General features: G+C 37.7%; 1 protein-coding gene and 1 long non-coding RNA gene across 3 annotated transcripts in view; one reads left to right on the top strand and one right to left on the bottom strand.

Annotated features, from left to right (window-relative positions):
- EPC1 (enhancer of polycomb homolog 1) overlaps positions 1–7,239 on the bottom strand; it is a 92,461-nt gene extending 85,222 nt beyond the window's left edge. The window contains exon 1 of the mRNA XM_055334486.1: positions 6,283–7,239. Coding sequence (XP_055190461.1) covers positions 6,283–6,285 — 3 coding nt within the window. The 5' untranslated portion in view covers positions 6,286–7,239. The remainder of the gene's footprint in view (positions 1–6,282) is intronic.
- Positions 1–13,987, top strand: part of LOC129515561 (uncharacterized) — a 31,820-nt gene extending 17,833 nt beyond the window's left edge. The window contains exons 3-4 of one of the 2 annotated variants that reach the window (XR_008665600.1): positions 1,626–1,732; positions 13,459–13,987. This is a non-coding gene — a long non-coding RNA (uncharacterized LOC129515561). Of the gene's footprint in view, positions 1–1,625; positions 1,733–5,453; positions 6,276–13,458 lie in introns of those variants that run through there. The other variant, XR_008665599.1, reaches the window with a different exon arrangement.
- Positions 13,988–25,988: the final 12,001 nt, after the last annotated feature.

The raw sequence follows: 25,988 nt of genomic DNA, 5'->3' as shown, positions 1-25,988 counted from the left end.
GCAGAGCGCATTGCATCTCCCAAGAATGTCCCAGAGGCGTAGACTTCCAAACAACACAAACTTAGTTAAGATCAAAACATTGTATACATAAAATTGAACTTGTAAGTTGTGAAAGAGATGCCAACATTCTATTTGGACCTAGTGTTATGAATCATGAATTCACCCAGTTCTAAGCTTCAATGAATGTCTAGTCTTTGATCTTTTTTTTCCCCTTATAAAAAAAATCAAAGTTCTAAAAGAATTTCATGAGATGTTCCTCAAAAGATAAGATGCAATACAAGTGTGGCTTCAGCAAATTCAGCACACAAAAATTCAAATATATACAACTGATAAGTTAGGGGGCCATTTACTGTTTTTTTTTTATTTTTTTATTTTTTTTTCATTTACTGTTTTTAAGAAAATATTATTAGATCTATAAAATTATTCACTAGAGGATTCATTTAAAACAGTGACATTGTATAGTGCATTTGAAATATCTCCATTTATAGAACATAAATTTTACAAATGTCTAATATGATAGTATAGAAGTGTAGGTAAGTATACAGCCTCTGATCTCAAACTTCCCAGGTTCAAACTCCAGCTTTTTCATATACTGGGCCAAAACTTACTAATCCTCAGTTACCTCATCTGTAAAATGGGTATAATAATTGTCCTATCTCTAAAGTTTGTGTGACAATTTAAGAATATGATAAAGGTAACATTTAGCTAGAAGCTGGAACATAGTAAGCTCTAACTAAATGTTTGGTTTTAGTTGTCTAGGCTGGTCTCTATGAAAACAGATATTTATGTTTTATCACTCAAGAATGTTCATGCAGGGGATCCCTGGGTGGCGCAGCGGTTTGGCGCCTGCCTTTGGCCCAGGGCGCGATCCTGGAGACCCGGGATCGAATCCCACGTCGGGCTCCCGGTGCATGGAGCCTGCTTCTCCCTCTGCCTGTGTCTCTGCCTCTCTCTCTCTCTCTCTGTGACTATCATAAATAAATAAAAAAATTAAAAAAAAAAAAAAAAAAGAATGTTCATGCAAAGCAGTTAAAGTTTATACAAAGCCAAGTAGAAGTTAACCATATTGAACACTGGATACTGAGCAGGTATTCACCCTCCCAAGAGCTCCTCCCTAGCCAAATTAATTGTGGGAATTTTAATCTCCTTGTCCATGACTGGGTAAGGTATGAGCATGTCCCACAGACCTAGTCAATGAACTGTAAGAAGCAATGTGCTGTAGGTCACTGGAAAAGAATTTCTTCCCTTAAGGTATGCATTAAGAGAAACTCTCTTCCCTTTGGAAATTGTAGTATCAGGCTATGACACTTGGAGCTGCTGCAGCTATATTGTGACTATGAGGAAAGACATTGCTGAGGTTTCAATGTAAAAGAATGGAACTTGCTAAGGAACTTGGTAACACTGTTGGACTCCTGAACCAAACATAGAACTGGCTTGCTTTTGGTTACTGATTTAACTGAAATAATAAATGTCCATATTTTTTATGTCACTATCCGTAATGTTCCATGCTAGTTCAAAAGCAAACTAAATGACATTAATACATCTATAGCTAGTATGAATTAATTGGCTCTTTGACAAAATAATTTGGTGACTTTATTCTTGATGTCTTCTTAAATCACATATAGAGAATCCTTAATGAAGAGATCCGTCTCCAGATCATCTGCATATAACAGCAGTCCTACTTTCCTGCTCCATATGTGACATGCTTAACTATAAACTATTAGCTAAATGTGTAAGTATGTTATCTTTGTAAATTAAAATGTTTTAATTTTTAAAATTCTGTTATATCTATCACTAAAAATATTAAAGATTTTAAAATAAAAGTAAATATTTTAATTTTGATACAATCCTTTAACATTGTAATGTATTTCCCTGCTTCATTTATATTCACATTGACATTTTTTTCATGACAATGTGAATAAAATGTACAAAATGAAGCTCTACCATATTCAAGTTTTCATTAAATAGATTTTACAAGGACACACCCCCAAATTCCTACTACCAGAGTGATCTCCATTTTCTCTTCACATGCAAATAGGTTTATTTCTCACTTTGCAACAGAAATTTGAATTAGTTAACTATTTACACAGCATTTATTTGGGCTATCTCTAAAATCTGAGGGCTATTTTCCCTATTCATGTGTGAATATATCTGGTGCCCAAATAAGGGTGCTTCAATAGAAGAACACTTGTTAAATCATATGATTGTCATATGATTATATTTAAATTTATTACTATTAATATTTTCTCCAGAAGTCTCCATTGGCCTTTATTTCCAAATGGGAACCCCCATATCTAACACCTTAGATTAGAACTTTGAATCTTCTTGGGACTATAAACTCCATGAAATCAGGGATGCTTACCTCTTCTTAATATTATACCCCAGCATCTTAGCATAGTAGCAAATAATAGCTAGGAAAATCTAGAATAAATAATTCTCCAAATAAAAATAAATGTTGAAAAAATCAAGTATAAAGTCCAACCCTTTCATCTTTTTCATAAAGAGATAATTTCTTTGCTTTACTTTCTCTTTAGACTCTACATTTAAGAATCTTTTTTTTGGGGGGGGGGGGGATTCCTGGGTGGCTCAGCAGTTTGGGGCCTGCCTTTGGCCCAGGGCACAATCCTGGAGTCCCAGGATCGAGTCCCACATCGGGCTCCGGGCATGGAGCCTGCTTCTCCTTCTGCCTGTGTCTCTGCCTCTCTCTCTCTCTCTCTCTCTCTCTCTCTCTCTATCATAAATAAATAAATAAATCTTTTTTAAAAAAGGAATCTTTTTGGAAATATATTTTTAAAAAGTTATATTGCAAATACCCATTTTGTCTATTACTTTCCCCCTTCTCTTTCCTTGCACAACCATGCTGAGGACAGTAGTGAATCTGTATGGTCTTGTGGGAAGTAATGATATGTCCAAAAAACAGCAGGGGTAAATATGCACAAGAAGTGGGTAGAACTGGAAATGTAAAATTTCAGGTCTGTATTGAACTTGGTTTTCTGAGGACAAAATTTTTAGATATTTTTCCTTCTTCTAAAGAAGTTCATTCCAAGGTATATTGGATTGGTCCTGGCTAATATTTTTAGCATTTATATTAGGTCATCTTAATATCTCTTCCCTTTGTTATCTCATCTTTCCTAATACATTTGGCTAACCTGAAAATTTCCTCAATTTTTAGCAATACTAATGAGTACAAATAAATAAATAAGGAAATTGTATTGGTTTATTACATTAAGTCTTAATAAAATTTAAAGCTTTTTTCTGTTATTGACCAAACTCCATAATTTCAAGTTATTTTTTGAGGTTTATTGTTTAGAATTTGATTTACAGACTTTCCATGTCATTGGCATCATTTATTTATTTTTTCTGCAACCTGTTTTTGGCTATTTCACTACTCAATGACCCCTCCCTTTCACCAAAGGGATGGGCAGGGTAAAAAAATATGGTATGATATTTTAATGTAGTCAATTTTACTACTTGCTACTATCTCTGATAAAATGGTGTGCAAGAAAGAAATTGTTAACTAAAATGACATTTCAGGATTTTTTAAAAATAATTTTTTATTGTTCACGATCCAGCAACTGTTACTATGGAAAACTGAGTTCTCTCTAGACTACACTTAATAAATAAAGATTTTTTTTCATGATAAAAACATAGTTTATAATAATTCTAATCTAAATCACACCAAACTCATGAGTAAATGCTCACAAAAATATTGTCAGTTAAAAAAAGAATTAATGTCCAAAGAATCCAGAGCTAAAATGAAGCACAAGGTGGATTTAAAAATGGAGAATAATATAAAATAATAAATTGTTTTTGCCTTGTAGTCTAAACCTCCTTACCTACATAGTCATGTAAGAGTCACATATAAAATAATACCTTTAATATAAATATATATGGATGATTTTAAAAAGTGAAGATTTAACTATAATGGTTACTTCATAATCAATGATGTAATAGTCAATGATGTAGGAGAACAAAGAGCATTGCATAGCTACATATGGACTTCATAGCATCAGTTTGTTTATAAAAGGGGGGCTACAATATATAAATATTTTTAGTTTTTGCAGATTAAAATATATCAGCAGCTGAATAGCAGAATATTTTAGCAACAAACATAGTGGGAAGTTTATTTTATTCAGTAGATCAACTTCAGAGAACTAAACTCTCCAGAATAACCAGAGGGTTAGATAGTATATTTACACCTGCTGTATTTCATTCTATAAATAATCTATAATGTCAAAACTAGTCTTGATGGGGGCACTTAAATTTTATAAAGGGATAAAATGTTACAGTGGACATTTTCAAATTTTTATAGTATAGTATAAACAAAATATGGACATGATACATAATTATTTTTGAAGTTCAAGGAAAGAGTCCTATACAAATAAATTATATGGACACAAAAATGAGAAATACTAATCTTAGTCATTTTCACACATTCTTTTACTTCAGAATTTTAAATGATTAGTGAAGTAAACTTTACCTATTTCAAAGTGAATAAAAACAATAACTCCAGAAATTTCACTCTCTCCAGAATTTATTCAATCATATGGTAAGGTGGTCTTGAATAGTATTTTGGTTGTTTTTATTTTATTTGGCAAAATAATCTGTCTTTAGGCATGATTACAGATTCCTTCCACTTTCTTTTTGAAAGAAGGCTATACCTACTACCTTCATAAACAACTAAAATGTTCACAGGGATGGGTATAACCTATGTCATATTGTAATATACATTTTGTTCTTGGGAGGCTTTGGGCCTAAACCCCATATTCTCTAATCAGATAACTCTCAAGAAGAACAAAGATGAAAAACATTTACCTGCATTTAGACACATGAATACCAATATTTTTAAAGTTAGAAGCAGTTGTGTACATATTCTCAAAAGATTATCTTATTCTAGAATACTTACTCTTTTCAAAACAAGGATATACATAAATTCAATTGGAAGTATCATTTCAAAATAAATAATAATGTAGGCATTATTCCACGTCAAACTACTAGAAAATTCCCAGGAGAAACTTAGAATAGTTATTTAAGAAATCCCTAGGTTCAATACGAAATTCAACTTTTACAGTGTTGAGTGAACTAAAACTCAAACGTTTTGTTACATTGAAAAGACATTAACACGTATAGTGTTGTAATATAAAGAAAATGCAAAATATTACCGAGAAAAGAGAAGGTAAGCCAACAGCTTATTATTGAAAAATTCTGATCTAGCGATAATCAGATCAGATAAAACTGCAAACTGCATGCCTGTCCCTGATGCTCCCTGGACGGGTTGTGACGACATGTCTGCTTTCAACCCACAGTTCACAGTTCACAACAAACATTTAAATAATACAACTGAATAATTGATTCCTCAGACCAAATTGAACTTTCTTTAAGGAAATAAAGGGATAAGATAATAGATCCAATCTTACCCCACCTCTTTTTTTTTTCCTCCTTTTTTCTTTTAGTGAAACTGACATAAATTGTTGAGGAGCACTACAGCGCCACCAACACAGATCAATGCAAAACAAAAAAGATCTCCTACCGTGTGCAAAAAAGAAAAAAAAATTAGAAAAATGCCAAAAATTACAAAATGTCTCCCAAATGTACCTTTTTGGAGAAAAACACGGTAGATCTGCAAAGATTATCTAATGAAGAGCTTCAAAGAATTAATGTGATGGAATACAAGTTTAGATCTGATCAGCAAATAAAAGATCCACTATTTAGTAACAGCCATAACTTAATATAAACCCGGTTATGTCAATCTCCACCTTCATCATACCAAGGGCAGCTTTTCTGTAGTTTGTATCCAAGTAATCCATCAAGAAAACCACAATAGGCCTATTTAAAAAGAAAAAAAGAGAGAAGAAACAAAACTATATCCACAGTTTGTCTGCTGATAATTTAGTCCTGGACAAATTAGGTAATACATAATTTTTATAAAGAGGATATGCACATATTTGGCATTACCAACACTGCTGGCACAAAACAAGTCCATCTTGAAATAGCTGAGTTCCCCTGTAGTTCACAGTAATCAAAGTATAATTCATTTCACAAATATTTAGCTTTCAGGATGATGAAAAAAAAAAAAACCCACAACTGTGGGGTTTTTTTTAGTACATTTTAGTAAAAAATGTACCAGCCAAGATTAGGTGGAATACGCAGAGAGATCAAAGCTAAAGAAAAAGAAAAAAATACAAAGATTGGTTCTGTTAGAAGAAACACAATGAAAATCCTCTTTACCCGGTGGCTCCTTCAAAGATGTAACGACATAAACGTTTAAAATCACAAACTTACCATTCGTGCAGGCAAAGAAGAAGGCAGTTGTTGAAAAATAACTGCAACAATATAGGCTGGATACTCGAGCCCCCAGAAACAGCAGCCTCCCGGCAGCGTACGGGCCTTCAAACATCCTTAAAATATTTGGCAAATAGAAAGTAAGACTTTGTCCCATGGTCGCGGGCGGGCTGGGGTGGCCTCCCCGGGCTCCGCGGGCGTCGGAGGGCGTCGGAGGCCGCGGCAGGCACCGCGGCGGAGAGCGGGGAGCGGGGAGCGCGGGGCGCGGAGCGGGGAGCGCGGAGCGGGGAGCGCGGAGCGGGGAGCGCGGAGCGGGGAGCGGGGAGCGGGGAGCGGGGAGCGGGGAGCGCGGAGCAGGCAGCGGCCGCCGCAGCCGCCGGGGTTAACAAGTTTGCGCCGCGGGCAGGCGCGCCCCGATTGGCTGCGAGCGCGGCGTCCGCGCAGCCTGCGCCTCCCCGCGCCCCCGCCTCCCGCGGCTCGGAAAAAATGCGGTGTGTGTGCCATTTTACACTGGGCTTTTAAAAGCACAGCCACCCCGATGGCAAAGTCTAAGCCCGCTACGAAGTGACGCTGCAAAACAATAGCGCCCGCGCCTGCCCCGAGCTCCCGAGAAGGCCCCTTCGCGCCCGGAGGCGCGCTCCTCCCCGAGCCGCGGCTCCGCCGAATACAAGGCTTTTTCTGATGCGGATTGCCTCTCGGCTCGTCCGTCTGTAATTCGGGTCCAAACACGGCCATTGAAAGACTATAGTCACTGAGAAACCATGGCCCTCGACAGGTGTTTGCTTTGGCACCGTTGGGGACCCGAGAAGGCGGCCCTCCGCGAACAGAATTCACGACTCCCGCAGCTCGGACAGCCTCCATTCCTTGCAGAAATAGAATTCCCGAGCAGCGATAAGTACCGTTTTGTGCAAAGGATGAAAACGAAATGACTTCAGTGGTCACATTTAAGACAATAGGCATAACCCCCCACACACCCCACCCCGCCCCACCCCGCCCCACCCCGCCCCACCCCGCCTTAAAAATTCTATTTCAAAAACCCTTCCAGGCTGACACAGTCCTACCACTCGCTCTGCCTTACAAACAAAATGGCTGTGGAGCTGAGTTTTTTTGGATCCTCCCACTCTGCCTCCTCCTGGCCTCCAGGAAGTGGTAAAAATCCAAAATAAATACAGTACTAAAAGTACATTGTCCAGTCTGAACTCAGGGTGGGATTTCTGGGAAGGGGGAGGGTGTCTTAGAAACGTGCTGCTTTTATGAGTTTTTCTTTTTTAATTGTTTTGAAAAGAACACCAGTCACCAGAGATTTACCTGACTGTAATTTGAACTTCCTGCTTTACATACGTATAAGGTCTTTCGACTGGGCTTTTAAATGAGAACGAAGTCTGAGACTTAAAAAAAAAAAAAAAAGTGTATCCAATGGAATATTCCTCAGCCATTAGAAATCACAAATACTCACCATTTGCTTCAACGTGGATGGAACTGGAGGGTATTATGCTGAGTGAAGTAAGTCAGTCGGAGAAGGACAAACAGTGTATGTTCTCATTCATTTGGGGAATATGAATAATAGTGAAAGGGAATAGAAGGGAAGGGAGAAGAAATGTGTGGGAAATATCAGAAAGGGAGACAGAACATGAAGACTCCTAACTCTGGGAAACGAACTAGGGGTGGTGGAAGGGGAGGAGGGCGGGGGGTGGGGGTGACTGGGTGACAGGCACTGAGGGGGGCACTTGACGGGATGAGCACTGGGTGTTATTCTGTATGTTGGCAAATTGAACACCAATAAAAATTAAATTTATTATTTAAAAAAATGTGACACTAAATGCGACACAGTGATTGCAAACGTAAAGTCGAAATGGCAGCAAATATCGAAATGTGTCGAATACAGCATATGTGCATTAATTGAGCACACTCAGGATACAATTCTTTGCCAGCTCAATTTCTAATGAGCCAAGGATAGAACCAGGTTTGAAGGGGCTGGAGGAAGACAGAGGTGGGGATTGGACTGCCTACGTTCTTCACCATCCCTCTCTCCAGACACACACACTGTTGGTATCGCATCCCCATCCCTGCCTGGCGTTTAATAGTTAACATTCATAAGGAGCCATGGTTAGGGTGACTGCATTTGCCGTCTTAACCAGGACACTTGAGAGTGAAAGGGAACGTATTTTTAATTATATGATGACCGGAATAAACAGGGACTCTCCACCACAAACCAGGGGGTAGAGCTCACTATGCATTCGGAGACACCTACTTTAACTTTTGCCAGACAGGGCACCTACAGCCGAGGTCCTAGGCCCATTTAGATAGAACCTGAGCTAGACCCCCTCTCTGGGCTATGTCTACCGTCCCTGCTCTAGGATCAACTGAAGTAAATGATGAAAGACTTGGATTCAGATATATTTAATGAACAGCTGCGTTAAAGTGGATGTCTAAATACCTGGGTTCTTTTGTAAATCAATAAAGATAAGAATAAAATTCATTGATATTTATTTCATTATAATCAAAAAATATCCTTAAAGAGTCATCTAATAAAGAGAGAAGACTACAATTCTTGAGTGATTTTTAAGCAGTTTTCCTTCCAGTAGAAAAAAACTTGTTAGAAGCCATTTTCACTATGTCCTTTTGTCTTTCCACCACCCTAGCCTTGTTCTTTTCTTTCCCATCCCTTCCACCACTGATACGTGCATGCACATCGATATATGTACACATACATACATGCAATTATACATTCATAATTATACATATACATCTGTATATACATATATGGATGCGCATGCAATGTATACTTTATTATCTATAGATTAGAATCTTCTGTGCACATTTCACAATGTGCATATTTCTAATTATATGATTTTTTTTAAAGATTTTATTTGTTTATTCATGAGAGATACACAGAGAGAGGCAAAGACATAGGCAGAGGGAGAAGCAGGCTCCAAGCAGGGAGCCCGATGCCGGACTTGATCCTGGGACTCCAGGATCACGCCCTGGGCCAAAGGCAGGCGCCAAACTGCTTAGCCACCAGGCGTCCCTTATATTCTTTCTTATGGGAGAATTTTCTTTTTTTAATTTATTTTTTATTGGTTATTGGTGTTCAATTTGCCCACATATAGAATAACACCCAGTGCTCAACTCATCAAGTGCCCCCCTCAGTGCCCATCACCCAGTCACCCCCACCCCCCGCCCACCTCCCTTTCTACCACCATTGTACGTTTCCCAGAGTTAGGAGTCATGGGAGAATTTTCTTCGGAGTTTTTGAGCCAATATTCATGATATACAAGTTCTGAACACCTTTTTTTTTTTTTGGTTAAGGTAAAATGTAGAGTGAGATGTCTTGGAAAAATTATCACTGAAAGACATAGGATAAATAATTCTCATGTTGTTTATTCGAATAGTTCTTGAGAATTTAGAATGCGCCAGGCATGATGCTTTGAGCTACACTTATATTCATGAACAAGAGTTTTTCATCTCCTTCAAGGAGTTCATAGTCTAGTGGGGAGTCTAGTTAATGTACATCAAATGCATTAATGTCATTACATTTCTTTAGTTGTTTGGCCTTAAACAAATTCTTTTAATTTTACCCTTTAATATTTTTCCTGTATTTTCAGGAGAAACAGCAAGCAAACAAATATAAAATTGTAAAATTACAAGTGCTATTAAAGAAATGAACAGTGAAGTCTTAGTAAAAAATAGGGAGGGAAACACATAGATAAGTTTGTAAGGAAAGTTGTTTCTAAGCAGGTGCCGTTGAAGCTAGATTTAATGGATAAGAAGGAGCCAAACTTGAAAAATATGTGAGAAATAGCAGAGCAGAAGGAGGTTACAACATGTGCTAATGTCCTGAGGCAGAATGGATCTTGAAGTATTCCAGGAAGTAAAATGAGGCCAGTGTGGGTGCAGCATATTAGAAGAGGAGAAAATGACATCAGGTGAGTTCAGAAAGGAAATGATACCCTGCAGAGGCTTGTAAGCTACAGACAGGGGTTCCTCTGTATCTAAGCAAGTGAATTATATTCAAAGAGTAGAATGTTGGAATTCGAGATTTGGGGGGTTTTAGTGATGATAAGATCCAGAGAAGTTTTGGTGAAGTAGAGAAAAAAAAGCAAAACTCCGTGCAACTTGTGAATTTACATAGCTGGATCACATTGTCTTGCTATTAGATTTTAAAAATCTACGTTTCATCGCATCATTGTAGCCATTGATTATAACTTAGCTCATCTATGATCATATCTATGATCATACATATTACTAGTAAAATGAAAAGAAAGAATTCAGGCAACCATTTGCCTCATTCTCCGCTTCTTTTTTTCAAGGGCTGACTTTGGTAATTTTTATTCCAAAAACCTTGTATTTCATATCAGTTTAACAAAGCTCAAGTAACACTTTTTAAAAAAAAATAAATAAATGAGCCAATGCATTATTAAAGCTAGAATTTAACTAATACAACTGGAATCAAAACAGTTATCCTTTTTGAATTTACTCTTTGTCAGCAAAGCAAAATGCTATGTATACGTGGACAGAAATAATGTGTTCAATTTCTTAGATTCTAAGACTTAGAAAAATTTTGAAAGCAATGACGGGTGATTCCTTTAATGAGCTTTGGGAATGATAGGAATCTCTAAACAAATCAAGCTGTGAACCACTTAGGTAATGCAGTTTTTCAGACCTTTACCTCCCAGAATGGTGCGGTGAAGGAAGCTGTTTCAGAATTCGGAGTTTTAAAATACAGAGTCCCCCTTACCCACAGTTTCAAGTACATAGCCCTACCCTCTGTCAGGAACCAGATGATCCTCCTTCTGACAAATCATCAGGTCACTAGTTTCCTGATGCTACGTCATGATGCCTGTATCATTCACCTTATTTCATCCATAACGTAGCATTTTATCAGCTCACATCATCACAACAAGAAGAGTGAGTATAGTACAATGAGATGTTTTGAAAGAGAGACCACATTCACATAACTTTTATTATAGTATATTGTTATAATTGTCCTATTTCATTACTAGTTATTGTTGATCTCTTACTGTGTTTAGTTTACGAATTAAATTTTGTCAAAGGTATGTATGTGTAGGAAAAAACATAGTATATGGATGGCTGGTACTGTGTGAGGTTTTAGGCATCCACTAGGGATCTTGGAAGATACCCTCTGCCGATAAAGGGGGACTTCTGTAATTTTAAAGTAGTCATATGATGCAGCACCCCTTAACCAAATATAATAACAAAATATATGACTGATCATGCTAAATGAGGTAAAGAAAGACTCTAAATAGCCCCATGTCAATTCAGGTCAGTTTTGTCACCCAATAGTACAACTAGCAAAAAAGTTTTCGGTTTTCAAATTTTGGGAACTCAAAATTGTAGATAAGAGATGGTGCAACTGTACACTCTAGGCCCGTTCAGTGTGTTTAAAAAAAAAAATTCCTAGTTTAAATCAAAGCTCATAATCCCAATAATCATGAACAGAGTTACAATTTGGAAATGGCCAAACTGCCAGTTTTGGTCCCTAATGAATTAACGTACATCAAATGCATTAATGTCATTACTTTTCTTTAGTTGTTTGTGTGATCTTAAACAAATTATTTTAATTTTACCCTTAAATATTTTTCCTGTATTTTCCTTCTTCAGAATAGAGAAAAGTTATGTTATTTTGGGAAACATATTTTGAAGCAGTACCTTACTAGAGTTTTTATTTTCCAAATGTTTTAATATTATATCTGTAGCAGAGATTATAGGAATGCTTGTTTCAGAACACATTACCCATTGTGGGACAATTTCAGATTGCATTTATCCATTACAAGCAAAGTGGCATTTTCAAGAAGGGTCATTCATTGGAGCAATTTGTGGCTGTTGGTATGGCCGAGACCACTGGGTAACCAATATCCATCCTCTTTTTTTTTTCTTATTCATAAAATCCAATTTTATTTTGGGTTTGCCACCCAAAACTATTTGGCACACAGTTTTAACCCTTGAGATTTAGGCAAACGTGGTTTGGTGGAGCTTCCGAGAAAGCATTGACAGGACCCTGACTCAGCAGGTGGGGCCTTTTGCTCCTTACCTTTACCCTTCTTCCTGCTTGGGTGGAGTCGCCAGCTCTATGACAACCCAGAAGGTTGCTCCTGGATAAGGGTAGCATTCCAGGAGGAAGGAAACTAGGTCCTTGGGAACTTTCATTCCATCTGGACTTCTTCCCACATAAGGGCAAAATAAAACCACTAATGTGTCCAAAGCACTGTTTTGTGGTGTCTCTTCTTCATAGCTGATGCAATTTCTAGTACAATCAATGTGAGTAATCTTCAAAGTATTTTCTTTGTTAAAATCAGCTACTTTATAACTGCTGTATATACTAGACTGAGAAGGGGAACAAGGGGACTTTATGGAATGTAAGAAATCTTCCATCTTAATCTGGGCTGTGGCTACATATTTATAAGACAGGCACATTCATATGTATATGTGTGTGTCATATATGTATACATATGTGTGTAAAAGTTATTGAGCTATACATTGATTAGTACACTAAATATGTTTTACAGTCTGTATGTTATCATTCTCTCTTTCTTTTTTAAAGTAGGCTCCAAAAAAATAAATAAATAAATAAATAAAGTAGGCTCCACACTCATCCTGGAGCCCTAGGCAGGGCCTGAACCCATGACCCTGAGATCAAGACCTGAGCCGACATCAGTCAGATGCTTAACCGACTGAGCCACTCAGGAACTCTGTATGTTATCTCTTAATTAAAGAAAATATTTGAATTATTAGAGAGTGATAGGAACCAATAATTTGCATATAGACATGGTAAAAGAGTTGGACAGATATAATTCTTTTAAAGATACCCAGTAACCTCTAAGTGCCTAAGACAACTACTCATTTCTCTTATTGAAAATTAGTTCTCCTAGGGCAGCTGGGTGCTCAGTGGTTGAGCGTCTGCCTTTGGCTCAGGTTGTGATCCCAGGGTCCTGGGATCAAGTCCTGCATTGGGCTCCCTGCAGGGAGCCTGCTTTTCCTTTGCCTGTATCTCTGCCGTTCTCTGTGTATCTTTCATGAATAAATAAAATCTTTTAAAAAAATAGTTCCTCTATATTTATATGTTACCCCATAATCAAGTTGCTGGCAAATATTCTAGAACTGCATATTACATCACTTTTCACTCTCTTCATATTCTTTTTCTTTTATTCTTGACAGCTAGATGCATGCCTCCTTCAGCAGCAGCCATTTTCATTGTATGAACCCTAAATCTTGGGCGATCTCAGCTGGAACTCAGGCTTCTCATTCCTTATATGGCTTATCAGAATTCAAGACTCTCTGGTGACTGACCTATTGTGGACCTATGGACATGAAATGTCCGTTTTTAGGTTAGTAAACCTAAACCCTCACTTGGAGTTTTCTTGTAGTATGCTATAGGAAGTATCATGGTAAAAATACAACAAAAAGGAATTTTTCATCTAGTATTCAATATGAAAGTTATTCTTTTTGTTATTAAAAAAAAATCCCAGGACTATAGAGGGCCCATGCCCCTCCATGACCCCTGTGACTCCCAACTGCAGATTAGTGATGAAAGAAACCCTATACTCATGTACTGACAGAGACTATCCTGCTGAAAATTTAAGCCTTGTATAAATTTGAGGTAAAAGAGCAACTGGAATCTCCGGAGCAATAGAAGGACAGTTGGTAAAGACTCTTGCTTAAAGTATGCACCTTGAATAATTATAGAAATAGAAATGAAAATTTTCTGTAAGAAATCATTAAAGCTTCCATATGAGAAAGATCATTTACTGTTATGGAACATGAATTATTATTGGGAAAAAAGTCAGCAAATAATGCAGGCCTGGGATGACAAAGGAAGAAGAGTTTAATGAGATCAAATCATAAATAATTTCCCTACCTATATCTAGCTAAGGATTCTTAGAACTCCTTAGTGGGGGGTGGGGGAAAATGGGGGTTGATTTTCATGATGGAATCTATACAGGTGGCTTATTGTATTCTAATGTTTAGGTCAGTTACTGGTAATGAATTTCATTGTATCGCATTAAAAGTACACTTCAGGGGCAGCCCGGGTGCCTCAGGGGTTTTGCACCACCTTAAGCCCAGGGCCTGATCCTGGAGTCCCAAGTCAGGCTCCCTGCATGGAGCTTGCTTCTCCCTCTGCCTGTGTCTCTGCCTCTTTCTCTCTCTCTTTCTGTGTTGCTCATGAATAAATAAAATCTTAAAAAAATTATTTTAAAAAAAGTACACTTTAGGCATTGTTGTAAGTTAGATTTTGGGACTGAATAGCCCTCAATTGACAATTGCAATAGAAATTCTGGTGCTCAGAGTAGGTGGTGCAGAGAAACAGCTTCCCTTAAAAATCTGCTTTTACAAGGCTTATTCCTGTGTGTCTGGATTAACACCTTATTGTACCACGCATTGGGAAGCAGGGGCCTTTCTCTTGCTAGTAAGGGTAACTAGTAAAAGAGGCAGTTCTTGGGATCCCTGGGTGGCTCAGTGGTTTAGTGCCTGCCTTTGGCCCAGGGCATGATCCTGGAGTTCTGGGATCAAGTTCCACATCAGGCTCCCTGCCTGTGTCTCCCTCTGCCTGTGTCTCTGCCTCTCTCTGTGTCTCATGCATAAATAAATAAAATCTTAAAAAAAAAAAAAAAAGTAAAAGAGGCAGTTCCTACAAAGCTGGATTGCTAGTGTAATGACTCACTTTAACTTGACCATTGAAAGAAGCATTATTTTATATATATATGATGTAAATATATATTTTTATAACCAGCAGACTCTTATCTTATGTCAAATCTAGCCTTCAGATTTTCTTATTGATAAAAATAGTCTAAATGACCTTCAATTTTTTTTATATATTAATTTCTTCTGTTGTATTCATTTTCCCCCCCCAGATGGTAAGGGCAATATAAACTCAATTCCAGACATTTGGAAAATATGGAAATGTGTAATAAAGAATATACTAACCATTTGTGATTCTGCCTCTTTGGATCTTTTTCCAATGTCTTTCCTTGTACTTCTTTTTGTGTTGGCAAACTTTCAGAATAAAAGGTGCCAAGTCAGGGATCCCTATTATATAACTGAACAAGTGTATATATAATAGCAGTCACAAAAATAACTCAGACAGAAGTGATTACATAATTAACACAATTGCACCTTACTTTGACAAATGGCAGAGATTTGCAAGAGGCATTAGAAAACTATCCCCCCTTATATGGTCTAAATTATTTGTAAAATCACAGATAGAACAAATACAGACTACTTTGTGTGTAAAAATCAGATTGCTTGCTTTCTAAAAAACTTACCAGGATCACTGGAGTTGAATGAATTAGGTTGCATGGGAGTAAAGAGTGAATACTGAACAGAGGAGTAACTTTGGAGCATGAAACACTTAGAAAACAAGGAAAGACAGCCAATGGGCAAAAAAGATGATAAGAGATTCATTGGGGATGAGGGACAAGAGGATCAGAAGAGGAGGTGAAGCATAAGATAATGTGAGATGGTGCCATATATAGGGTGTCTAGGTCATTTATAGTAAACCCAGGACATTTTCAAGAATGAAAATGGTACTATTAATAATTTCCCTGGTGCAACAGGCTGGATTATAGAGGGAAAATCAGGAAATATGGTTATTTTAGATCAACTTTTTATAAATAAGCCTACAGCCCTGATGGCAGCCAACTGCTTGCTATCTTTATTATATATATATGATAAGTTCTTTTTTTTATATGATAAGTTCTTGATATAACATTCCTTAATTTTTGACTCACCATCATTTACGTCTCATCAGTTTTCACTAGCAAAAGAAAATGCCAGGTGGGTGTTATTTATCCTTACTGAGGGTTCTTTAAAGAGGTTGCTTATCCAGGAGTTAGTGTAAAATGTTGATGGGGCCAAGATTGGGTTTCAGTCATCATGAGATTGAGTTAGTCACTCTATTTTAGGGGTCAGACTTCATTCTCAGAACTGCTAGTAAAGATCTGTACTATTGGCTATTTATTTTATGGTAATTTTAAGCCAGAAGCTGGCGTACCAGACTCTTGTCTTTGCTTCTCTGAAGAGATTGTTGCAATATATTCACTATCCTCCTAGAAGTCTTAATATGTAGTTTTCAGTAACAATATCTTAAACTATGTGCATCTTCAGATCAGCATGCTGTGTCCATTGTACATATTTGGAAACCAATACATTGAACGTCAATTTGCAAACCATAATTTGAGGAGTACTTAAAATAGGAAATAAGGCTCAATTCCTTTCTATTTTGAACTGATTCTGAAGCACTCCTTCCGGATCTGCTTTTACTCTGGGGCTGAACTGTTCATTGAGAACTGCAACCCTTTCAGTTTGGAACTCAAGCTGAGCATGTTGCTGGACTTTGTGTTCCCAAAGGAACCCCCAAAACATCCCTTTGTCAGTCTGAGGCCCCTCAGAGTCAGCACATGGCACTTGGAACCATCAGAACAGGTTTATTGTAGCCAAATCTCTCCCTAATGTCTCTCTTTTTCCCCATGGCCTATACATCAAAATAGGACTCAGACTGGCTGGACTCTCCACCTGAAGATGTCCCCAAGGAGCCCTGGGTACATGATAGAAAGAGGGGGAAACTTGGAGGAGGAGAGGCATTGCTTTGAGACTTTCTTCTCTTACTGGCAGGAGGCAGTGCTCCAGGGCTAGCTTCCGGCAGTGGACTGGGGTAGGGTTGCACATCCCATTACAGAGATCATCTGCTCCCTTGGTTTTTAAAGAATACCATCTGGTGGGATTTTTTTAAATGAGAGACTCTGGTGTCTGAGCTCTCTGTGACAATTTAAAACATTTTTATTTTCATTTAAACAATAATTTAAAAGTAATAAGCATATTATGGCTCATCTAAAGGACCTCCCTACAGCCAAGTGCTACTCTGCAATTTTAGTCTGTTTTTATAATTGAATTAGCACCAAGCCATTCTAGTTTAATCAGATAACTAATGAGGAAAGACCCAAAGCAGACTTAATATGTAAATGAAGTGTTTATACCAAGTGAAGGCGTAATGTCACTACAAGGTGTATGAACAAATGGTTTACAGTAATTTGGATGAAACACAGTGATGAAGCAATGTGTCGTGCAGTACCCGATTTTCACCTGACTGTGCTAGTATCAAATTCATGCTACAAGTGGTGATGAGGAATGCAATATTTTCTGCCACATAAAATTAAGACTTATAATTTAAAACTTACTGGTTTTATTGCTTGGTTTATATTCAATTTATACATTGGTATTTTTATAGTTACATAAGCCCTGTAAGTATAAAGAGTTTATACCTACTTGTATCTGTGCATAAGGATGATTAAAAGCATGGACCCAGAGGACAAATTTCCTGGGTATCAATCTTAGCACTGCCACCTACTAGCATAGTAATCTTGAGAAAGTCACTTAACTTCTTTAATTTCTTCATCTGAATAGGGAAATAAAATAGTATATACTATTATTGTGAGGAGTAATGGAATACATGTAAATTATTAGACTAGTATCTGGGGATGCTAGATATTCCTACAATAAAATAATTTAGCTCAGTAACTTAAGATCCCAAAGTGTGAGAAGCCTGCTCTATCAGATAAAGCATAAAGAAAAATAAGTGACATTTATATAGCACATTAAGTTTATAAAGTACTTTTTCATTTGCATTATTCCACTTGGTATTCAACATCTAACCTGAAAGCTATGTAGTATTTTTTATCATTTTAAGGATGAGGAGATTAAAGCTTTGAAAACATGATTGCCACAAGACCTTGTATTTTTCTTCCTCATGGAGAACAAAGGGATATTTTGTAATTAAGTATTTTCCCATTTTCTTTTGGGTTGCTAGGAAGCCCAGAGCTAATTTGTAATTTAGTACACATTAGTACTTGTGAAAGACTTACTGGTCTGAACATCTATGTTACACTTTCTCTTCTCACCTTGATTTTCTATTCTAATTTATATTTTCCCTGATTCTGAAATTTTATGTGTATTATTTTATTATTTGTAATTTTTATAATCTGCCTCATATACATTTTGGAAAATTTTGAGCCATACATAAATAAACTGACTCATGGTAAGATTCAGGTCTTGACCTGAGTTCTTTTGGCTTCATGGGGAAGTCATATTTATTGAGCATTAGTGTGACTTGGTGCTTTATATTCATTATCTCATGTAATTCACACAGTAATTAATGTGAGGTATATTGTTGCTGTCTTTATTTTTATTTTTATTTTTATTTTTTTATTTATTTATGATAATCACAGAGAGAGAGGGAGAGAGAGGCAGAGACATAGGCAGAGGGAGAAGCAGGCTCCATGCACTGGGAGCCCAATGTGGGATTCGATCCCGGGTCTCCAGGATCGCGCCCAGGGCCAAAGGCAGGCGCCAAACCACTGCGCCACCCAGGGATCCCTGTCTTTATTTTTAGATGAAGACTTTGGACTTCTATAAGTTTCAAGACTTTCCAAAGGTTAATAAATACTGTTCTAATTTTTGGTCCTATGTATTGTTCTTAAACAAAAATATGAGCTTCCTCTTCTAAATTCTGCCCTGTTGGTAAGGGTTTAGTTGTATCAATCTCCATACTCTTTCTTCTCCCTGCCCCCCCACTTATGGCTTTGCCAAGAACACAGTTATCCTTCCAACTACCTGCCACTTAGATATTTATCATATATATATATATATATATATATACACTTTTTTTTGTTAAAAAGAATACTCGATATAACAGAAATACCATAAATACCAAACAAAGATCCCTAACTTACCATGTGCTTAGCAGACTTTGAGGGTTTCCTAGAGCATAGTTGCTCTTTCTGTCACTGTCGTATACTTGCCCAGAATCCCCACCTGCTTTCTTGAAAGAGAAAAAAAAAAAAAAATTCAGAGACTAGTGCCCCAAGGGTTAGGTGGTGTGCAAATCTATTCTCCTTGATCCTGGCCAACTGTCCTGTTTGTTTACTTGGGCTAGTTTTATATTTTTTTTAAAGGACTTAAAGATTGTCAATCAGATTGGCTCTTGTCACCATATTTTCTGGCTATTCCAAGCCTGTGACTGGATTGCTTCTCTAATTGGCAGCCAGTGGCGAAGTCAGCTATTGGTTAGAATAAGGCATGGGATTGGTTCTTGCCATTATGATCTAATCCATCTCATAAGGAGCCACAAGAAGTATCAGTAAGTACCATCCAGAGAATAGAGTAAACGACATTTGAGTTTCAGCTGCCTTGCCATCATTATACACCAGTGTTTATAGTGTTTCCCAAATAGTGATGTTTTCCAAACCTCAGTCATTTGATTACCACCATTTTTGCCATATCCTCATATCACTTTTGCTATTATTTATTTAAATTTTCTTTAATGTAATAGCATTTTTACTTAAGTATTTTTAAAGGGAGACTCTATATTGCTATAATTAATGGGAGAACAGTTTCACTTATTATTATTATTTTTAATTTTTTAAATTTATTTATGATAGGCACACAGTGAGAGAGAGAGAGAGAGGCACAGACATAGGCAGAGGGAGAAGCAGGCTCCATGCACCGGAGCCCGACATGGGATTCGATCCCGGGTCTCCAGGATCACGCCCTGGGCCAAAGGCAGGCGCTAAACCGCTGCGCCACCCAGGGATCCCAGTTTCACTTATTATTAATAGAAGATAATCTTAAAACTAAATAAAATGACTGTGAAACAATAGTATTAAATTCTTTCCAGACTCAGGGTTTGGAAATTAGGAGGCCTGTCATTTATTTCTTACAATTATGTAAGCTATTACATAAACTATAGCATGGTATGCAATCAATATAATTTTTGTGCCATCATTTTCCTCATTTGAAAAAACTTCAAAACCATTTACCATGATATTTGTGAGAAAAGAGGAGAAATTTCCTGTGCCAGTTGCAGGCAGTCACTAGAGACTAAAGGGCATTGGGTTATGAAGTGAAGGAGCTAATAGAGGTTTGAAGGTACAGATAAAGTATCCACAGCATGATACAGACCTTAAACCAGAGGGTGTCATGTTTGACAAACTTGCCCTTTGGTTACACCTAGAAAATTTGCTGAACCCTACTTTCAAATTTTGAGTAGTAAAGATGAATAAAGAAAAGCAAAAACAGGGTAAGATCTTAGAATAAAGAGCTTAGGCGCTTTTCAAATGAAGGTAAGAATCACAGCAGTGGAGAAATTAAAAGAGTGGAAGAAAAAAGGATAACATAATTTGTCAGTGTTAAAAATTACAAGTCCTGGTTCCTAAGCAAAATTCTCCTTCAGATGATACTTCTAGATTAATCTATTGACTTTGAAAATATATGCACATCCTGAAGAGTTCCTTTATTTTTTTATGATCTTATAAAATACACGAGCTGCTCAGGTCATAGCTACGTTTGTGGATACTATTGGTCACTAGGATGAAAGACCTAGAAAGAGTCTCTTAGGAAAAGTACACAGATCATGGAACCATTCTAAATATTGTTATTCAAGAAAAATTTAAATAAATTGTTTATTGTCCAAATATAGGGATTATATTATGAAAGCCCTGATAAAATTATCATTGGGAAAGATTATCTGACACATTCTTTCAGTGATTCAGCTGTCAAGAATGCAAGAATATAACTTGGTTAAACCTTGGATAACTTGTGATTTATTTTGGAAAAAATATATGGAGTAAAAAGTGAAAATTGCTAGTTAGATATTGTGGCAGCTCTATGAATTAGGCTGAGTAAAAGGAATGTTTACAAATAATTAACAAAGGAAATAAACTGCAAAGATGACATAGTAGCAATAAAAAAGTTAGAAAGCGTCTTTAAATCAGTTGAGCAAGATTTGGGGTGTGAGTAGGTGTGATGATAGTAACAGTAAGAATAAGCAGAGCAAGACATCAACTTGAAACTATCACAGGGATATGCTGCTGTGAATGTTCAGTAGGGGCACATCTTCATTAAGTGTGGATAGGGAACAGTCAACATACATGTTATCTTCAGATTAGATTGCTTCCTAGAAAGACAAATGGGAAGTTCAAAAACTTCAGTGATTAACATCTTTGAATACCTATGAAAAATAAACAAATTTTAGTTATCTTTTTTTCTCTTCTGCAAAGCAACAAAAATCCAAGTTTCCTACCAATTTAGGTCCCGTAGGTATAAATGTGGTTCTAGACTCACATCATTCTGAAGGGCAAGGAATCCTTCGGGGGTATGGGGAGTTTTCAAAACTTTCTGCTACTTCAAACTAAAAAATTGGATATAAGTTCAAGATTTCTGGATGTTCGAAATCTTAAAATCAACATTTTAAAGAAGATTGTTGAATTTTCCAGCTTTCTAGGGATGTTTACCTACCATGATTCAATTTTACCACCTCCTCAGGATGAATAGGCTCCAGGTGTGGAATGTGCCTTGGTGTTCAGTAGGCTCTCAATGAAATATTAGCAAGTTTGACTTGGAGAAAGTCAACTTTCTCAAAAATATAGGTATAAGCATGGAGATCCAATCACATCCAAAAGTCCTGTAGTCACTAATGGTACCCACGTGGTCTTGGAGCTATCTGATTCAAATCTATAGGGCTAAGGCCAGTCAAAGTAAGCTGGCCTTGGAACAGGGGAGAAGACCACTGCCATAGCCAGGGGATTTAAATATTATGATCTTGCCTGGATATGTTAGAAAGTGACCCAAGAATGGTCTTTGTCCCTGAAACTTCTGGATATCCTTAAGGATCAATGGTGTTTCATTCAAGGAGTCTTTCGAGGTATACATATTTTATTGAGTCTAACATACATACTAAAAACATACAAATTGATGAAATTTCACAAAATGAATAAGACTCAGATCAAGAAACAGAATAGTATTGAAATTGTGGAACCCCCCCCTTTATGTCCCTTCTAGTTTATTCCTCCATGAGTGACCACTATTCTGACTTGTAGTACCATACACTAGTTTTGTCTATGTTTGAACCTTGTATATAAACAGAATCATACATGTTGTATGACATAGTGAGAGGCAGTGAGATGTTTGTGAGATGCAGTGCTGCTGCATGCTTGCAGTTCACTCATTGCCATATAATATTTTACTTTTGAATATACTATACTTTATTTCTCATTTCTACCATTAGTGGACAGCTGGGTAGCATTCTGATCCCTTACTGAACAAATCTGGTCCAGAAGTTTGGCTTCTGGACTTTAAAGAAACATTTCTAAAGTTGGTTTAAGTGTTGAGGAAGGCTTAGTACTACCTGGACTAGAGACTTCTCTGAAGGATAAGTTATTATCTGAGGAGGGATTCAGGTTTATCATTGGAGTTTGCCACAAGTTCTTTAAGAGGAAGTGAAGAATATTATTCATATATTGGAATTTTGTTGAGGTCTTTTAAGCATGATCAAATAGTCATCCTCCACAGATGTCTATAAAGTAATTTCCTACCTTTCCTTAAATGAAGTTATGTGTGCCCTGGAATTTTGTAAATTGCAGAGCCTGTTATCCAACATTGCTACTCTGAAAAACCCAGAAATTATTATTATTTTTTATCACTATTCTAAAAAGAATATAAAGACCTTTTCTTGAGAGGATGGGAAGGCCTGGTAACTTCTCATAAAAGTATCTGTGTCTTACATTTAGTCTCCAAGAGCTTGAGCCTTCAATATAAACACTTCCATGGGGAACGGCTGTTTTTGGCACTACATGTAGTCTCCCGATATTATGACATGGTGGTTGATCATGGCCAGGTGTGTGAATATTAATTAGAAGAAATATAACGGGGGAGCCCAAATGGGGACACTACTGTGGCAAAAGTAAGAATACCCTCAACCATAATTACAGTATCTGTAGGACTCTGAAATTATTATTGACAGAAGTTTTAGGTTTCTGCAAGAAGCACAGACAGTTAAATACTGATCAGACTCTATTTCTTTTCCTGTTTGGCATTTGGAAACACTAATAAAAGCTTGCCTTTGAGTAAGCTCTTGGTTTTTTGAACAATCTGTTGGTGCCTTAAGATGGAATTGCTTCCCCCCCCCCAAAAAAAAAGATGGAATTGGTTCCTCCCTCCTTCTCTTCCTTCCTTTTTTCTTTCCCTTTCATTAGGCCACTCTTTCTATCCATTCTCCTCCCCTGAAAGAGGCGGTTGCTGTGGAGATGGCAGTCCCTGGGGTTGAGCAGGCAACCAACATGGTAGATAGATCAATTACATGCAGGTAGATTGAACAAATAAATAAACACATTGAGGATCATGGGAGTCAGGTTTCTTATGGTTGGAGAAAGAACTTACTAATATGGAAGGAGGGAGGCTGGAGAGAACCCCGACATGCTGGATTGGAATTGAAAGTATTGGTGTGTAAACTAATGAGTTAAAAATAAGTATATACATGGATAGATATATATAGAGAGGTATGTTTATGTATGTCTATGTGTACACATGCATATTTTTCCTACTTCTCAGAGGTTTAGAAACAATGACATCTCAGTAGAAATAAGAATACTGAGTGCTTAGATCTTGGTTTCCAAATATCAACATCCACTAAAAGGAAACAGTTCTTGTTGGAAATGGTAGGTTCCAGAGCTGAGACAGAGAAAATACAAGATGATTTGGATAACCTGTTGTTCAAGAGAGTAAGGAAATACAGAATTATAAACACTTGTCAAAGGATGTAAAAGCTAGTTTGAAGGGATACCCATTGGCCAAATCTGGATCATTTTGAACCTCAAAGTACATAAGGATAGTAACAGAGTACAACACATTAAATAAAATAGGATACAGGGGATCCCTGGGTGGCGCAGCGGTCTGGCGCCTGCCTTTGGCCCAGGGCGCGATCCTGGAGACCCGGGATCGAATCCCACGTCGGGCTCCCGGTGCATGGAGCCTGCTTCTCCCTCTGCCTGTGTCTCTGCCTCTCTCTCTCTCTCTACTGTAGCTATCATAAATAAATAAAAAAAAATTTAAAAAAAAAAAGAAATATTAAAACAGGATACAAAGGGCAGCCCCGGTGGCACAGTGGTTTAGCGCCCCCTGCAGCCCGGGGTGTGATCCTGGAGACCCGGGATCGAGTTTTACCTCCGGCTCCCTGCGTGGAGCCTGCTTCTCCCTCTGCCTGTGTCTCTGCCTCTCTCTCTCTAAGCCTCTCATGAATAAATAAATAAAATTTAAAAAATAGGATACAAATGTCGATACAGAGATAAACAAACCAATAAACAGAAGAGAAAGCTTTTCCTTACAGTAGAATGCCAGATTTTCTAAAAATTTAAAATTATTTCAAAAAGGTATTCTATATAGTACAAGAATGTGGTCTTCATAACACAAATATAGTTGCAAAATTATATAGTTTTAAAACAATAACAACGTATCAACATGATTCAAAGAAAAAAAATGATCACAGAAACACAGCTCATGGATGAGATGAAATGGCATATTTTATTTTTCAGTAGGAATGTGTTTTTTCCCTGTGGACTGAGAATTCCCAGCAGAGCTTCCTTCCATGCTGCCACCTACTGACAGGAGTACCTCACTTCAGCAAACCCCATTCCTAGCAAGAAAAATGAAGGGTTATATTATCATTTCCTTTGGGAAATGAGGGAGAAGGCAAAATAAATATTGAAGTATTTATTCATTAGATAAGAAGTTGTTGGACTTTTAAAAAGCAGGAGAGAGAGAAAAAAAGAGAGAGAAAAAGGAAGGGAGGGAGGAAGGGAGATGGAGAGAGAGAGAAGAAAGAGAACCTTATCGCTTGTTGGTGCCCCCACGTGCAAATATGCAGGTCCTTCTGAATGTGGGCTTGGACCATTTGGATGAATGTGGTAGCTCGAAACCTCTCTCCTCACTGGCATAGGCTCAGTTTGGTGCGATTAGCGGGTGGAAAAGGACACGAGAACTGGGCCCGATAGTACTCCCCAGCTAGCAGGCTGCAGAATTTTTGTTCACCACATGGTATGAAAATGCTCTCAAGCTCTGGTCCCTGTTTGCGGTGCCAGCCCTGTCTCCCAGCACACTCCCAGTCTGGGCTCCAGCCATACAGAATCACTTGTAGTTCTAGAATATGGTATATTCTTCAGGATGTGGCAATCTGTTTTAAGCTTCTGAGTATCTGAATTCTCTTCCTGAAACACCCTGGTGGCAGGGACTTTTGGAACAAAGAGGCCCTGGTGGGCCTCCTGTCTATTGAGTCATACTGGCTCTGTAGTCCTTACTGCCAGGTGCTGCCACTCATCATGACAGCCCACGCAGAATAAACCTGTGCTCTGTTGACTGTGACAATGGGGTTGGAATATCTGCTTGCCAGACTAAACTGCCATTGAACCCTGGGCCTCCAACTAGTGCTTTCCATACTTGTGATTATTTAATGTTTGTCTTTGTCTTTAGTCTCTTGGAAAGCAACGCCTCTGTCTTGCTGGCTGCTCTGGTTTTGGACTTAGCACAATACCTGGAACATGACACATACTCAGTAAATGTTTAGACTTAATTTCTGAGCATCTAGGGAGGGATCTGTTCTTCCCCTGTCTGTCCCATGTGGTTGGTGGGGTAGCTTCAGATCCCAACCCCTTCCAGTCCGTTTTGCCACCTGGAGAAACTGTGACTTGCCTGGCTCTGTTCTGCTGTTAGATAGCTACATAGATGGCATTAGAGATCAGCTTTTGATTACCCAAACCATTAATTACAGTTTGAAAAAAACAGATCCCTGGCAAACAGCCTTATGATTCTTATTAAGGTTGTAAAGGATGTTTGACAAGAGTTTGGATCTGACCAAGAATATTGAA

This window comes from Nyctereutes procyonoides, unplaced genomic scaffold (genome assembly GCF_905146905.1).
Source record: "Nyctereutes procyonoides isolate TBG_1078 unplaced genomic scaffold, NYPRO_anot_genome, whole genome shotgun sequence".
NCBI classification, from domain to species: Eukaryota; Metazoa; Chordata; class Mammalia; order Carnivora; family Canidae; genus Nyctereutes; species Nyctereutes procyonoides.
Note: the sequence above shows the minus strand (reverse complement) of the source record. Positions and strands in the feature narration are given on the sequence as shown.